A 15,011-nucleotide genomic window follows, 5' to 3' on the forward strand; every position below is an offset into this window, starting at 1 on the left:
CTGTTTTAATAAATCACTCAAACTTAGTGGCATAATAACAGATGTATCAGGTTCATCATGAGCCTCACTGCACTGAGATTATGCTGTTACTGGAACTTCATCCTTTCCAGAAGCTGTATAGGAAAATACTTCCTTCCTTTCCTAGCTTCTAGGGACCATTCATCTTCCTTGGCTCAGAGCCCCTTTCTCTGTTTTGAAACTAATAGTTCAGTAATCCAATGGTATATTTTGTTCCTGGCTTGTTCCATCTTTGATCTTTGAGGTTTCTCAGTTGCTTTGACATATTCTGTCCTTTGTTTTTTAGCATTTCCTTGCTTTATCAGGCTGCATGACATACCAAGCTCTTATATGTTGTCTATCCTAGTTCTAGAATCATTAAAACCATGGCTTCTTTTGTTGGAAATGGTAATGAGCAGCCAAGGTCTGGACACTTATATATATTTATTACTATTGGAGAGTGAATGTTTTGAGACTTTCATAACAGGAAATGTGTATATATATATATCCTTGTTGTATATACATACCCTGTGTCTGCTGAGAGATCTGAAAGTTCTGTATCATCCACTCATGTAGATATTATAATAACCCTGGGTTTATACGGATGTCTAGCACTAATCCAGTAACCACGGGGTTTATTCTAGTCTGTCTTTCTTGTTTAGTTATTTACCTTTGCTGTTGGTGTTAAACCTTTTACTTTTACTGTCTGTTATCCACTTAACTAACTTGGTCAACTCTGGTTACATGTAAAGCAGTGTCAGAGTTAAAATGTATCACTGTGAGAAAAATATTAACTGTTAAGTATTTAGATACAATTCTTTTTTTTATGTGCGTTTTAGTATCATGAAAACTAGTCTTGAGGGATAAAGCTTTCTGACTATTCCAGCTCAGCTTGGGCCTCTGGACCTTCTTCTGAAGTGTCCTCAGCATGGTGCCTACCTCTAGGGGAAAGCCAAGGGAAACAGCAATAAGATGTATATTTTGGGAGTATCTTAGACAGCACTGGCCAACAACTCAAAAGAGGGATTCACTTGTCTGTTACTGGGATTTTTGTTGGGTAGTCTTTGGCCCAGATGAGAAGTTTATTAAAATTTTATAGGTACATGTGTGCATATATATTTTAAAAATAATTAATAGTATGATTCCTTATGACTTTTTCAGACATCCTTATTGTTATTTTAGTTTGTTCACTCCTTCCTTATTTACCTTCATCCCCTTCCCCACAGAGCCTACCCTTTCCCATTTTCCTGGTCAGATCACTTTACCCTGTTATTCCCCTCTCTCTGGCTCCCTAACTCCCCTATCCTGACAATGGGCCTGTTTTATTTCCCTGGTTGCTGCAGGGTATGTGCTCACATCTAAAGGTTTGGAGCCAGGAACCTTTAAATGGTTTCTTTTATAGGATAAAATAGAAAACTGTTTTATCATGTGTTCCCAAAGCAGCAAGAATTTTTTCCGTAGATTATTTGAATGATGAAATTCAAAATGATTTTGAAATTGCCACAGGTTATCTGTATATCTTCAGAGATGTTTTCTTTGGAGACTCTGTAGACTGCCTTGCTTGCTTGATTGCTTGCTTGCTTATTTATTTGTTTATCTGTTTTCCTGTTGATTGACTGACTGATTGATGATTGATTGAAAGCATCTCACTGTGCATCTCTGGCTATCCTGGAACTTGTCATATAGACCAGGAAAAACTCACAGAACTGTGCTTGCCTCTGCCTCCTGAGTGCTGGGATTAAAGACATATACCACTATGCTCAGCTTTGTAGTAATATTTTATCTAAGGTGCATTCATTAATATATTAACTCAGATTTCTTTTTATGTTTGTGGGTAGAACTTGGAGATGAATGAGTGATTTATTAGTTGGGTGGTCATACAGATCTCAGAGATCTCTCTGTTTCTGCTTTATGCTGGGATTAAAGGCATTTTCCACCATGTGAAGCCCTTAAACTTATTTTAAAACAAAGACATATTAATGTTTTTTCAAGGCAAAGAATTTCAAAATTAGTACATTGTTTAGCAAAATTTAAAAACAGAAGTCTAATTGATGGTGGTTGAATAAATTATGTTCTAAGGTTCTGTATCCAGAAAATACTATTGTAGCTATTTATAAACAAATGAGGCAGTATACACCTTTAACCCCAGCACTCAGGAGGAAGAGGGAGGAAGATGGTCTACAAAAAATGAATGCCAGGATAACTAGGACCATTAAACAGAGAAACCCTGTCTCAAACAACAAAAACAAAAACAAAACAAAGCAAAACAAAAAAACCAAAAAAGGTAGGCACCAGATTACTGACTGATTGATATCTGAGGTGCTATTAAGGGAGAAGAAGGCTGCCGAGCAGTCTGGAGAGGATCCTCCCATTGTATTCTAGTAGACCATGTTAAATTAGAAGGGTAGTCTCAATTTTATATGTGAAAATAACACAAAATTTTCTTTTTACAGTGGGCAGACTGGCTCTGGGAAGACATTTACTATGATGGGTAAGTAAAGACCAGTGTTTGCTGTCTAAATGCACTTTGTATGGTGACCACTTGGAACATGTTTTAGGGAAGGCATTATTTCTTTGTGTGATGTTGCACTCATAAAAATAGAGATGTTGCCCATGTTTCTACCAGCTTGTGAGTTCCTGGACAGTCTAGTTAATCCTTATTATATCTGTGTTCTTTAGCTCAATGCTTGGCACAGACTAGGTATAGATTGAGTGTTAGACACAATTTTTCAGTGTGTGTGCGCGTGAGCACATGTGCTCGAGTGGATGCATATATAAACACTACCAAGGTCCAGATTCCTGGTCTATGACTCCTACCCCATCCCCCAAAGCAGCTGATGATTCTTATCCTTGTGAGGTTTTCTTGCTTTGGAATGTCTACAAATAAAATTATACCAAAAAATAATGTATCTAAAGTTATTTTCCTAACTCCTATGTCTGCTTCCCTCCTTTCTTTATTTCTTTTTTGGGGGAGTGGGAGGTGGGTGTGGGATGGGGAGAGACAGAATCTCATCATGTAGGCCTAGCTGTCCTGGAACTTGTTATATAGACAGGTCTACCTTGAAGTCACATTCACCCACATCTACCTCCTCTGGAGTGCTAGGATTAATGGTGTACAGCACTTTGTCTAGCTCCCTCTTTCCTTTCTGTGCAGTTCCCTTCTCAAGAACACCACCCACCCTACCTCCATGTTCATCAAGATCTCATGTAGCCCAGGATGATGTCAAACTTTCTTTGTAGCCAAGGGTGAGGTTGAACTTCATCTTCCTGTCTTCAGCTCCCAAGTTCAAGATGTACAGATGTGCCCTCTGCACCCAGTTTTGTTTTGTTTTGTTTTTGAGACATGGTTTCTCTGTGTATCTCTGGCTGACCTAGTACTCGCTCTGTTGACTAGGCTGGCTTTGAACTGAGAGATCCACCTGCCTCTGCTTCTGAGTGCTGGGATTAAAGGCTTGTGCTATTATACAGCCTGGTTTAGCGTTTATCCTTAAAGTACAGTTTACAAGAGCATTCACAAACTTCTAAGTGAAGTGCCACAAGGCCTTTACAGGGTCACTATAAGGTTTTCATTACTTCCCTGTACCTTTCTTGTACACATCAGTCTTCTGTTAGTTCCTTTGTTCTCTCGGGCATACTTAACTAATGTCTATACCTTCTGTATCATTTTGTTGGTTTATTTGCGAGTATGTTACAGTGTACCCCAGGCTGACCTTGAACTTGCAGCAGCCCTTTTGCCTTGGTTGCTTGTGTCCAGGAATTACCAGTGCATATCACCACTCTCAGCTACACCTTATCTTTTCCTTTTTGTTACTGGGTCTCACTAGCTGGCCTCAAACTTGCAGTAATCCATCTGCCTGTGTCTGCTGAATGCTGGGATTAAAGGTGTTTGCTACCACACTACCTCCCACCTTCCTCTCTCTCAAAAACATTGACAATGAAAATCAAAACAAGCAAAAGACCAATAAAACAAAAAAAACAAGACAAAACTAAAAGCCCAAACCTTTAAGTTCATTTTATGTTACCCAGCTATTCCTGGGCATAGGGCCTGCCCTTGAGTGTGGTGGATATACCCATTAACATTCCATTGGAGAAAACTTGTTTTCTCGTTGTCAGTATCACTTGCAAATAGCTTCTTGGTTAGGGATGGAACTCCATGTCCACTTCTCCCTTCTCATTGCTGGGACCCTATTTACCTTGAACCTGTCTAGACCTTTTCTAGCTATAAGTACTGCTATAGTTGTCTATAGGAAAAACAAACTTTTGTCCAGTGTAACTAGTCAGCTCACTGTCTACTCAGAAATGAAAGGTAGGTGGGGATATATATATATATATATATATATATATATATATATATATATATGTGTGTATACACACACACACACACACACACACACATATAATGTGAGTGTGGGTTTCTGCACATGTATTTAGGTGCTTACAGGTGCCAGAGAAGGGCCCTGAATTCCCCTGGAGCTGAGGTTACAGACAGTTGTAGGCCACCTGATATGGGTGCTGGAAGCTCTGGTCCTCAGGAAAAATAATTAGTCTTAGTTAGTGTTACTATTGCTAATATCATAACCAAAAGCATGTTGGGGGAAGAAAGGGTTTATTTTGCTTATATTTCCACATTACTGTTCATTATCAAAGGAAGTCAAGAGAGAAACTCAAACAGAGCAGGAATCTGGAGGCAGGAGCTGACGAAGAAGCCATGGAGTGCTGCTTACTGGCTTGCTCAATGGGCTTTCTTACAGAACACTGGACCACCCACTTAGGGGTGGCCCTACCCACAGTAGGCTGAACTTTTCCACATTAATCACTAAGAAATTGCCCTACAGGCTTGCCTGATATTTTGGGGGCATTTTCTCAATTGAGGTTCTCCTCAGGTGACGACGTTAGCTTGTGTCAAGTTGATATAAAATCTAGCTAGCACAAAGAGCAGGTACTATTAACTGCTGACCCAGTTTTTGTGTGTGTGTGTGTGCGCGGGGGGGGGGGGGGGTTGTGGCTTGTTTTGGGAATGAATGTAAAAATGATGTAAAGTTGATGATCAACTTTACCTTCAGTGCCTCTTCTCTCCCTGAGGTTGGGATGTGAGATCCCTGAGCATGTGGCTAGTTCTGCTGGCATCCTCATCCTGTCATTATTCTAATCATGGCTTCATTAGTATCATGCAATTTTGAATAGGTTTGTTGTAAACAGTCTTTCTCCTTTATGCTCTGAACTCTTCTGGGGCTGCTTCAGGGATTAGGGACACAGGTAAGAAACAAAACAAAACAAAACCTTTTATTTATTTTTTAAGTTTTCTTTTTTTTAAAGATTTATTTTATGTATATGAGAATACTGTTGCTGTCTTCAGACACACCGGAAGAGGGAGTTGGATTTCATTACAGATGGTTGTGAGCCACCATGTGGTTGCTGGGAATTGAGTTCAGATCCTCTGGAAGAACAATCAGTGCTCTTAACTGCTGAGCCATCTCTTCAGCCCAGGCAAAAATTCTTGAGGAAAGGACACTCTTACCACCCTACTCACTTAGGAAATAACAGAGGATACAGAACTTGGGAGGTAGGGACTGTGAGGATACATCGTGTAAATATCATATCAGAAGCTTGAGATAGTATTCCTAACAGTTCTTACATACTTCTCCTCTCCTACTTGTAACAGCATAGAGAAACCACTCTGCATTGCTCTGTCTTCTAGGAATCCATGATGTCATTACTCTGTGCTTCTTAGTATATGGCTTTCACGGTCCAATTAAGAAGTAGTAGCAAATCCTAATTTTTAGCACTTAATGTATGTTTGATGTACAATTATAAGTGCTTTATCTGCAGACTTTCAATTCTTCCCAACAACTCTAGTTATTGACATTATTGTTCCATTTTGTTGTTGAAAATTCTGAAGCTTAGGACAGTGTGGGTCTCTGTCTTATTTCTCTTGTTATGAAGAGACATGACGAAGGCAGTTTATAAAATGAAGAGCTAATCAGGGCTTACAATTTTACAGGGTTAGTCCTTGCCTGTCATGGCAGGGAGTATGACAGCAGGCAGACAAGTATGGTGCTAGAGCAGTGGCTGAGAGCTTACATCTGATCTACAAGCAGAAGGCGTAGAGAGTGAGCTAACTAGGAATAGTGTGAGGTTTTGAAACTTGAAAGCCCATCCCCACCACCCCACCTCCTTTGACAAGGCCACATCTAATCCTTTCAAACAGTTCCACTAACTGCAGACGTATCATTCAAACATGCGAGCCCAGTCTCCTTCAAACCATCACAGTCTATGAAAACAAAAGTATAAAAACAGAGTAGTCATGTCAGTACCTGACAGTAGAGAGGTGCTAAGCTTTGCATGGGGATAGATTTCTCTGTCAGATCACACCTATGTTTTAGAATTGAGTTGTTGGTTTTTCCTTCAGTCTCACTAACAGTTTTATTATTGTGTCTTTCACAGATGTAAATGTAACTTGCTTGAAACAGAACTAGGAAGTTGATTATGCCGTATATTATTTTACTCCTGTATAAACTGCCTTTTAATATTGCCATTTTGAAGGATTCTCAGAATAAAAGGTTTTTGTTTTATTCTTTTCTTTTTTTCTCAGGACCATCAGACTCTGATAATTTTTCTCATAATCTGAGAGGAATAATTCCACGAAGTTTTGAATATTTGTTTTCCTTAATTGATCGTGAAAAAGAAAAGGTAAAGCTTACTGTAAAGACAAAACACTGGGGTGCTGGAGAGATGGCTCAGCTGTAAAGAGCATCGGCTGTTCCTCCAGAGAATCTGCATTCAATTCCAGCACTCACGTGGCAAAAGCAGCTCCTAACTGTCTGTAACTCCCATCACGGGGATCTGATATCCTCTCCTAACCTCTGGGCACCAGACATGCACATGGTGCACAGGCATACATGCAGGCAAAACACACATACACAACACATAAATTTAAAATGAAAACATCAATAGGCCTGGGGTTTGAATCCCCAGCACTGCAAAAACTGAGTGTGTTGGTATACACCTGTGATTCTATTACAATGGGGGTGGGGGTAGGAGGATCAGAATATCAAGAAGTTCAGAGAATCTATATAGAGAGTTCAAGGCTAGCCTGATTGCAAGTCTACAGAAGAGAGTGGAAGCTTCTGGGGCTCTCCAAGATTTTTATGAGAGAAACTATATAGAAAAATCTCAACCGGGGGAGGGTGTTTATCAGAGGGGAAACCCGGAAAGGGGATAACATTTGAAATGTAAATAGAGAAAATATCCAATTAAAAAAAAACTCAATCAAGGAAAATAGAGTGTGGTGATTTAAATGAGAAATGTATCCCATAGTCTCAGGCATTTACGTTCTTGGTCTCCGCTTGGTTGCTGGTTGCGCTTTTCAGGAAGGCTTTGGAGCTATGGCCTTGTTGGGAGGAGTATGTCATTGGAAGCGAGCTTTTTAGAAAGTCTCAAGTTTACTCTCTTCTTCCTGCTTGTGTTTTGCGATTTGAGCCCTCTGTTTCTGGCCTTAGCATCCTGTTCCTTTTCCTTAGCAGTTGCTCCCTTTCTGCCATCATGGCCTCTAACCCTGTGGAATTATAAGCCCTTCCTTCTATAAGTTGTCATAGCTGTGAGTTTTATCAGAGCAACAGTAAAGTAACTAATACATAGAGAAACACTGAAAGTCCCATCCTCCAGCTGTGCCCAAGCTTAAAGGTGTCCATAAGTCCTCATTGATGGACATTAATGATGGACCCATCCTTGTTTGTTTGCAGAACTTGCTTGCACCCCATTGTCATCTTGTTCCATGTGGGTTATGACTTCATCATTCTAAATCTTTGAGCCAGAGTGAGCGCGGTCTACCGGAGTGAGCAGAGGTCCTAAATTCCCAACAACTCGATGAAAGCTCACAACTATCTGTACAGCTACAGTGTATACTTATATACATAAAATAAATAATCTTTTAAAAAAGAACCTGTAATTTTAATATTTTCAAAACCTATTTTTAATGATGGTTCTTAAATGCTTTAACCTCTTTTGTAGCCTACCACCCACCAGAGGTAGTGGAAAAGAAAGGATACAGGGGAAGTTGACCCGTTTAAAAAGGTTCTTTGGAGCAACTCTCATCTGTATTGTCTGGAAACTGGCAGTTCAGTTCACAGGTTAGCAGCAGCAGCTCAATCCACTTGTAAACACTTCACTTCATGGATATCAGCAGTCCAGTTTGGTAGAGTGGGGATAGCAAAGAGGAATCAGCAGCAGTGGCACTACCTAGCAGAGACAGCCAGGCCTCAGCCTAGAGGGACCAGGACTAACAGCAACACCAAGAGAAGTTCTGGGCTGTGCCTCTCTCAGCAAAGCAAAGATCTGTGAATACTCAAGAACAACCACCATTGCACAGCTAACTCTATAAGCAAGCCTAGCTCAGTCTCCATCACTGTCTTGTCTGTTGAGTCCTATTTATACCTCCAAATATCACGTCTCCTCCATGGGTCTTGCCTCAGAACATGTCTTGTCTCAGAATATGCGTTTATCTCAGCTGACATCACTGCCAATCAGCCAGAGTCTGGGGAAGTGGCAAGAAACTGTAGCACACCACCAAAAGTTTTTTGGTGTGTTTCTCTCTATGGATTCCCGAGAAATTGAGCTCAACTATGCAATGTAAGGCAGTCCAGTACATGTGTGTTGTTAGCAAAGAATACTTCATCACGTGTCCTTTCACGTGCTTGCTTTAGCAGAACATCCTGCGTCTGCTTCATGAGTCTGCCTTAGTCTTTCACCTGTGTCCACCTCAGGAAAACATTCCTTCATGTGTTTGCCCCATCTAGCACAACTGACTCTCCAAAGAACCCTTACATTTTTACTTCAAGAACCCTTGTTCTGGGGCTGGAGAGATGGCTCAGTGGTTAAGAGCACTGTCTGCTCTTCCAAAGGTCCAAAGTTCAATTCCCAGCAACCACATGGTAGCTCACAACCATCAGTAAAGGGATCTGATGTTCTCCTCTGGTGTATCTGGAAATAGCTACAGTGTACTTATATAAATAAAATAATTTTTTTTAAAAGAACCCAGCCATCATTGGGAAGAGAGGCCCCTTGGTCTTGCAAACTTTATATGCCTCAGTACAGGGGAACTCGAGGGCCAAGAAGTGGGAGTGGGTGGGTAGGGGAGCACGGTAGGGGGAGGGTATAGGGGACTTTCAGGATAGCATTTGAAATGTAAATGAAGAAAATATCTAATAAAAAATTGAAAAAAAAGAACCATTGTTCTTATGTGCTTTACATACTTATATATCAAAGAAATTGGTATATAGCATCAGCTCACCATTTATTCCTTGGCAGAAATGTGCCTAAAATAGCAGGTAGACTTAGTGTATGACAGTAAAATAATTAAACTTAGCACCATGTATTTCTATGGCTAAAATTTTTTTAGAGTGGGATAGTGATGGTACATGCCTTTAATCCCATGTGGAAGGCAGAGGCAGACAGATCTCTAAGATCAAGGCCAGCCTGATCTACAGAGAATTCCAGGACAGCCAGGACTACAAAGAAAAACCCTGTCTTTTAAAAAAAACAAACCCTTTTTTTTAATGAATATTGGGGTTTTTGTCAGCATGTATGTCTATGTCCATGGGCATATCTGGTACCCAAGGAGGCCAGAAGAGCACGCGAGATCCCCTGGGACTGGAGTTACAGATGTTTATGAGCCTCTATGTGTGTACCGAGACTCTAATGAGGATCCTCTGAAGAAGAGTCAAGTGTCTTATGTACTAATCTATCTCTCTAGCCTTCGAGGTGGGTTTTTTGTTTTTTTAAAGTAAGGTTTTCTTTAATGAGTGTTTTACCTGTATGTAAGAGCATCATATGTACATATGTACATTGTGGATGCTAGAGAAGGGCAACAGACCTGGACATGATGTTGTTAGCTCCTATGTGGGGGCTGAAAACCAAGGCCAAGATTTTTATAAGAGCAACAAGTGTTTTTACCCACTGAGTTATCCCTCCATCCCCAAATTTATAGTTTTTTAGGATGAATTATTTTCAGTCTTTTAAAGAACATGAATCTTACATCAAGTAAAACTATCTGGACCAATGATATGGTTCAATGGATAAAGGTGCTTGCCACCAAGCTTGACAAACTGATCAAGATCCCTTGGGACCCAAATGGCAGAAGGTGGTAACTGACTCTCAGAAGTTGTCCTCAACTCTACACATATATTTCACATATGAGTATGTTTATACATACAAATAAATAAATGTTAAAAACCAAAGCTTTATGAGGCAGTACAATATGGAGAACAGTGGAAACTTAGTTGAATTGCTCTGCTCCTGTTGTTGTGAGCAGGCTCTTTGGAGCCTCTCCAAAGAGGTGGGTACCCCCACTCCTGGGGTTGCAGTGATGATACTTAAAAATTAAATAAATAATGTTTTGGAATTAGTTTTCCAAATTATTTTCACTGACTTTTTTGATGTTTTACATTATACTAAAGGACAATAGGAAAGTATACCTGAAATAGCTCATAGAAAATGAATGACTAAAAGCAGCGTGCTTTTCTTTGACAGGCTGGAGCTGGGAAGAGTTTCCTTTGTAAGTGCTCCTTTATTGAGGTCTACAATGAGCAGATATATGACCTCCTGGACTCGGCGTCAGTCGGACTGTATTTGAGAGAGCACATAAAGAAGGGAGTCTTCGTGGTCGGTGCAGTGGAGCAGGCAGTGACCTCAGCTGCCGAGACCTACCAGGTACCCTGCCAGGAGATACGTTTGATGTTCAGGCAATAAACATGCTATGAAAGTATCCTCATCTCAAAGAGTCAAGGTTGAGATGCTAAAAAGGTTTCATAAAGGCATAGCAAAACAAAAAGTATTCAAATGTTAATTAAATGTTCAAAGAGTTAAGTAAGAAAATGTGGTTCTATAGCTTTTGGAATTTGTCCTGTGTCTAAGAGATATTTTTTAAGCTATATAAATATATAATTGACCTCATATTAAATATTCTTTAATAGTATGAAAAGGAAGCATAAGGTACTGTTGAAGAACTATAAGTAATTTGAGTAATAGCAATTTTATGGGGAATTGGGTCAGTGGTATAGAGGTTGACTAGTAGTCAAAGGCCATTTGTATAATCTACAACACTGACAAGTGATTTCGGTGTATACCGTTTCATTAATAGTGTTTTAATATCTAGCATTGTAGCCTTTGATGTAACTTTCCTGGGTTCTCTGTTACCCTTACATTTATTGCGAGTATAATTCTCCAAGTTGTGTTTCGCAGGTCATCAGCATCAGCTACAGGTCTGTTAGGAATCTTAGCTGAGGCCAAGGATGGCAGTACACTCCTTTAGTCCCTACAGTGTGAGGAAGAGGCAGGTAGGTCTGCTGGATACCCAGTCGGAGGCCAGGCTGATTTAAACACAGTTACCAGCTAGTAAGGGCTATAGAGAGTCCTTGTCTAAGCCACCACTACCCTCCCCTCTCCCAAAGAAACCCACAACGTTGCTTAAGGCTTGACATTCCCAGCATCTGTCTAAAGTAATGCCTCATTTCAATCCTCACTTGATGTTGACTCACAATATAGACTTCAGTAACATCCCAAGGTGGTGGGGGAAATATATATATTAGATATTCTATCCTGTGAGGTCAGTGCACACATGCTCTTTGGTTTCTCTGTAGCTCTGGGTATCCTAGAACTTACTTTGTAGATCAGGCCTCATCCTCATAGAGATTTGCCTGCTTCTGCCTCTGCCTCCCAGTGTGCTGCGATTGAAAGCTTGCATCACTGTACCTTGCTCCCACATTGCTTATTTTTAAATATAGAAGCAGAACTTTTTTTTTTGAAAGAATATTTATTTATTTTATATGAGTACACTGTAGCTGTCTTCAGACACACTAGAAGAGGCATCAGATCCCATTACAGATGGCTGTGAGCCACCATGTGGTTGCTGGGAATTGAACTCAGGCCTTCTGGAAGAGCAGTCAGTGCTCTTAACTGCTGAGCCATCTCTCCAGCCCCCAGAAGCAGAAATTTTTTATAGTCACACCTTGTAAATAGTAGACTCAGAGTTTGAACTCTGGCTTGTCTGAGAGCCTGTGATCTAAACCTTGATACTTTTTCTTGTCTGAATGGAAAGAAAAAAATCTTTGCAGGGAGAAAGCTGCCAAAACATTAGACTAAAGATGATTTGAGATTTCTTTTTGGCTTAGAATTTTTATTATCTAAGCTAAAGCGTGGGATTCACGTCTACAGTCACAGTACTTGGGAGGTGAAGCAGCAGGATCAAAGCCAGCTTGAGTTATGTAGTGAGCTCCAGGCCAAACTAGCAACACTGACTCTTTCTATGACATGAAGAGGGAAAGAAGAAAATTGTTTGATATTATTCTTTATAGGTCTACCAATTTTGGTATCTAAATATATACTTCTTAGAACTTGTGATTACATAAATTCTCACAAAGCTAAATATCAATGGAAAGGCCCCTGTTCTATATGGAAGCTACTCTGTTGTGAAGGTGGATAATTACCTATGTGTTATTTGTATTATGTTATGTTTTGGATCTGCCTTGGGTACCTATTGTGGCTTCGTGTAACCGTCTCCTTTTCCCAAGGTCTTATCTAGAGGCTGGAGGAACAGACGTGTAGCATCAACATCTATGAACAGAGAGTCTTCTAGGTCTCATGCAGTCTTTACAATCACAATAGAATCAATGGAGAAAAGCAGCGAGACCGTGAACATTCGGACCTCCTTACTCAACCTGGTGGACTTAGCAGGATCTGAGAGGCAAAAAGACACCCATGCAGAAGGGATGAGGCTGAAGGTAGGAATGCAGTAACGGCCTTCTTACTTAGTGTGAACTGTTACTGAAAAGTCAGTGCTGCACCAAGTACAGAGAAGACTTTAGAAGAAATAAGAGTTGTTCCTACTAAGAAGGAGCAAAGATTTTATGAGATTATGGCAGTAAGCAGAAACGGGTAGGAGTCTATCCCTGTCAGGAGCAAGAGTGGCTACTTTTGGCCATGAGGGAACAAAGAAAGGCTCTGTGGAGTAGACCGTTGGGAGGATGGATGTCTTTAATAGTAGTTGTCGCATAGAAACCAGGGTTTGGTTCTGGAAAGAGGAACAGAGAATACCTACCCTGCAGAGTGATATTTCAAGGTTTGTTGGGCCTTGTAAAGCAACTATGCATTAAGTATTTCAGTGTGCATCAGTAGATTGATCAGTTATAGAGCAAGGAAGCCCAGGTCAATTAGGACCATGAGTGCCAGGCCACATTTGTTCTCAGCTTTCTATACCCTGGAAAACATTGAAATGTTTGGAGCATGTGTGTGGTTTCCTGTAGAAGAACTATACTATAAACAAGTAGGTCTATTACTACTACTCCTGAATCTACTCTCTGAATTTGACTTCTTCCACAGAATCAAATGTGGCATAGCATTCTCTCTCACTATTGGTCAGCAGCAGCAGCAGCAGGCTGGAGCTCCAGAAAGCATGAGACCTTACTGACTGGAATGTAGATTCTGATCTACTCCTGCCAGAATCAGAGGGGAGGAGCTAACAAGAAAGGAGAGCAGTCATGTATAATCCTTGAAGTGGGAAGGCACATAGCCTGAGCTATGAGCAGTGGGAAAGAAACTGATTGTGCTGTGTACTGCCAGTATATATATATCTAAGTGTTGACTGAAATATGTACAAGTTATGCGATTGAGGAATGTGACCTAAGAGAGGTGAGTCAGCTGTGGAAGAGAGCTTCGATCCTGCTGAGCTTACAGTCAGCAGAAGGCTCATGGCTCTGTCAAGAGAGAAACGTGCTGTACAGGTTCTGCTTGACTTCTAGTGGTGTTGCCTCCAAAGAAATCTGGTTAGGCTGAAACATCATAAACCAGAAGTGCGTTCGATATATCTAACCTGACAAACATTCCAGTCAGTAAGGTCTCATGCTTTCTGGAGCTCCAGCTTGCTGCTGCTGACCAATAGTGAGAGAGAATGCTATGCCACATTTGATTCTGTGGAAGAAGTCAAATTCAGATGCCAAGCAGTCTGTAGTGCACTGGGACTTTTACAGCACTGCAGTTAGAGTGCACACGACACAGGAAGAGGGATGACTGAGCATGCTGTTCTTGCTTACAAGTTGACTTTAACTTTGACTCTCCTTCGCTTTCCATCCCAGGTTGTTGTCTTGCTACTTAAATGTTAGCTCAGAACACCAAAGAGTGACGTTGCACCTATTTTTGCTTTCCCCTAATTCCTTAGGAAGCAGGTAACATAAACCGATCACTGAGCTGCCTGGGCCAAGTCATCACTGCCCTTGTTGATGTGGGTAATGGAAAACAGAGGCATATCTGCTACAGAGACTCCAAACTTACCTTCTTACTTCGGGTAAAGCTGATCACTGGTTCCTGCAACCTTTGCATTATGTTTACTGGAACTGACAGTGGAAGTGTTTCTGAGTCTTTATTATTTTCTGAAAAATATCTTAGGATTTACAGTCTAAAAACATACACCATTGATGTCATTAAACAGGACTCCCTTGGTGGCAATGCCAAAACAGCCATAATTGCAAATGTTCATCCAGGATCCAGGTGTTTTGGGGAAACACTGTCAACACTTAATTTTGCTCAAAGAGCCAAGCTGATTAAAAACAAGGTAAAATGCACCTCTAGCATTGTATTTTGCATTTATTCATCTATTTGTTTGTTTGCTTGCTTATTTATTTATTTATTTATATTAGGGCTATATATCACAGGGTAATCATAAAGTTGGTAGACCTCCTGTCTCAGCCGCCTGAGTTTTGGGAGTAAGGCAAGCAGCACCATACCCTGTTCATGCTTTGCAGCCTTATGCATGGCATTTGAAACTCCAGGTTTGTCGTGTGGTTGTTATGGTTTTGCTGTCTGCTTGTTTTTAAGGCAATTTTCCTTTTGTTGTTGGATGGGAGAGTAATAAGCCTAAACTATACAAGCAGAGTTGGTATGTTTTTCGTGCATGCACATCAGTTTGCATACATGTGCCTGCCCTGAACCCATATGTAATATATATGGTAACAAAGAATAATGCT

General features: G+C 40.5%; 1 protein-coding gene across 2 annotated transcripts in view; it reads left to right on the forward strand.

The window, feature by feature from the left end:
• Kif15 (kinesin family member 15) overlaps positions 1–15,011 on the forward strand; it is a 68,182-nt gene that overhangs the window by 13,203 nt on the left and 39,968 nt on the right. For both annotated transcript variants that reach the window (XM_085828218.1, XM_021172839.3), the window contains exons 5-10: positions 2,451–2,488; positions 6,590–6,687; positions 10,525–10,704; positions 12,564–12,773; positions 14,207–14,332; positions 14,477–14,599. In XM_085828218.1, coding sequence (XP_085684344.1) covers positions 2,451–2,488; positions 6,590–6,687; positions 10,525–10,704; positions 12,564–12,773; positions 14,207–14,332; positions 14,477–14,599 — 775 coding nt within the window. The remainder of the gene's footprint in view (positions 1–2,450; positions 2,489–6,589; positions 6,688–10,524; positions 10,705–12,563; positions 12,774–14,206; positions 14,333–14,476; positions 14,600–15,011) is intronic.

The sequence above is a fragment of the Mus caroli genome, unplaced genomic scaffold (assembly GCF_978045245.1).
Source record: "Mus caroli unplaced genomic scaffold, Mus_caroli_1 scaffold_11, whole genome shotgun sequence".
Taxonomy (NCBI): Eukaryota; Metazoa; Chordata; class Mammalia; order Rodentia; family Muridae; genus Mus; species Mus caroli.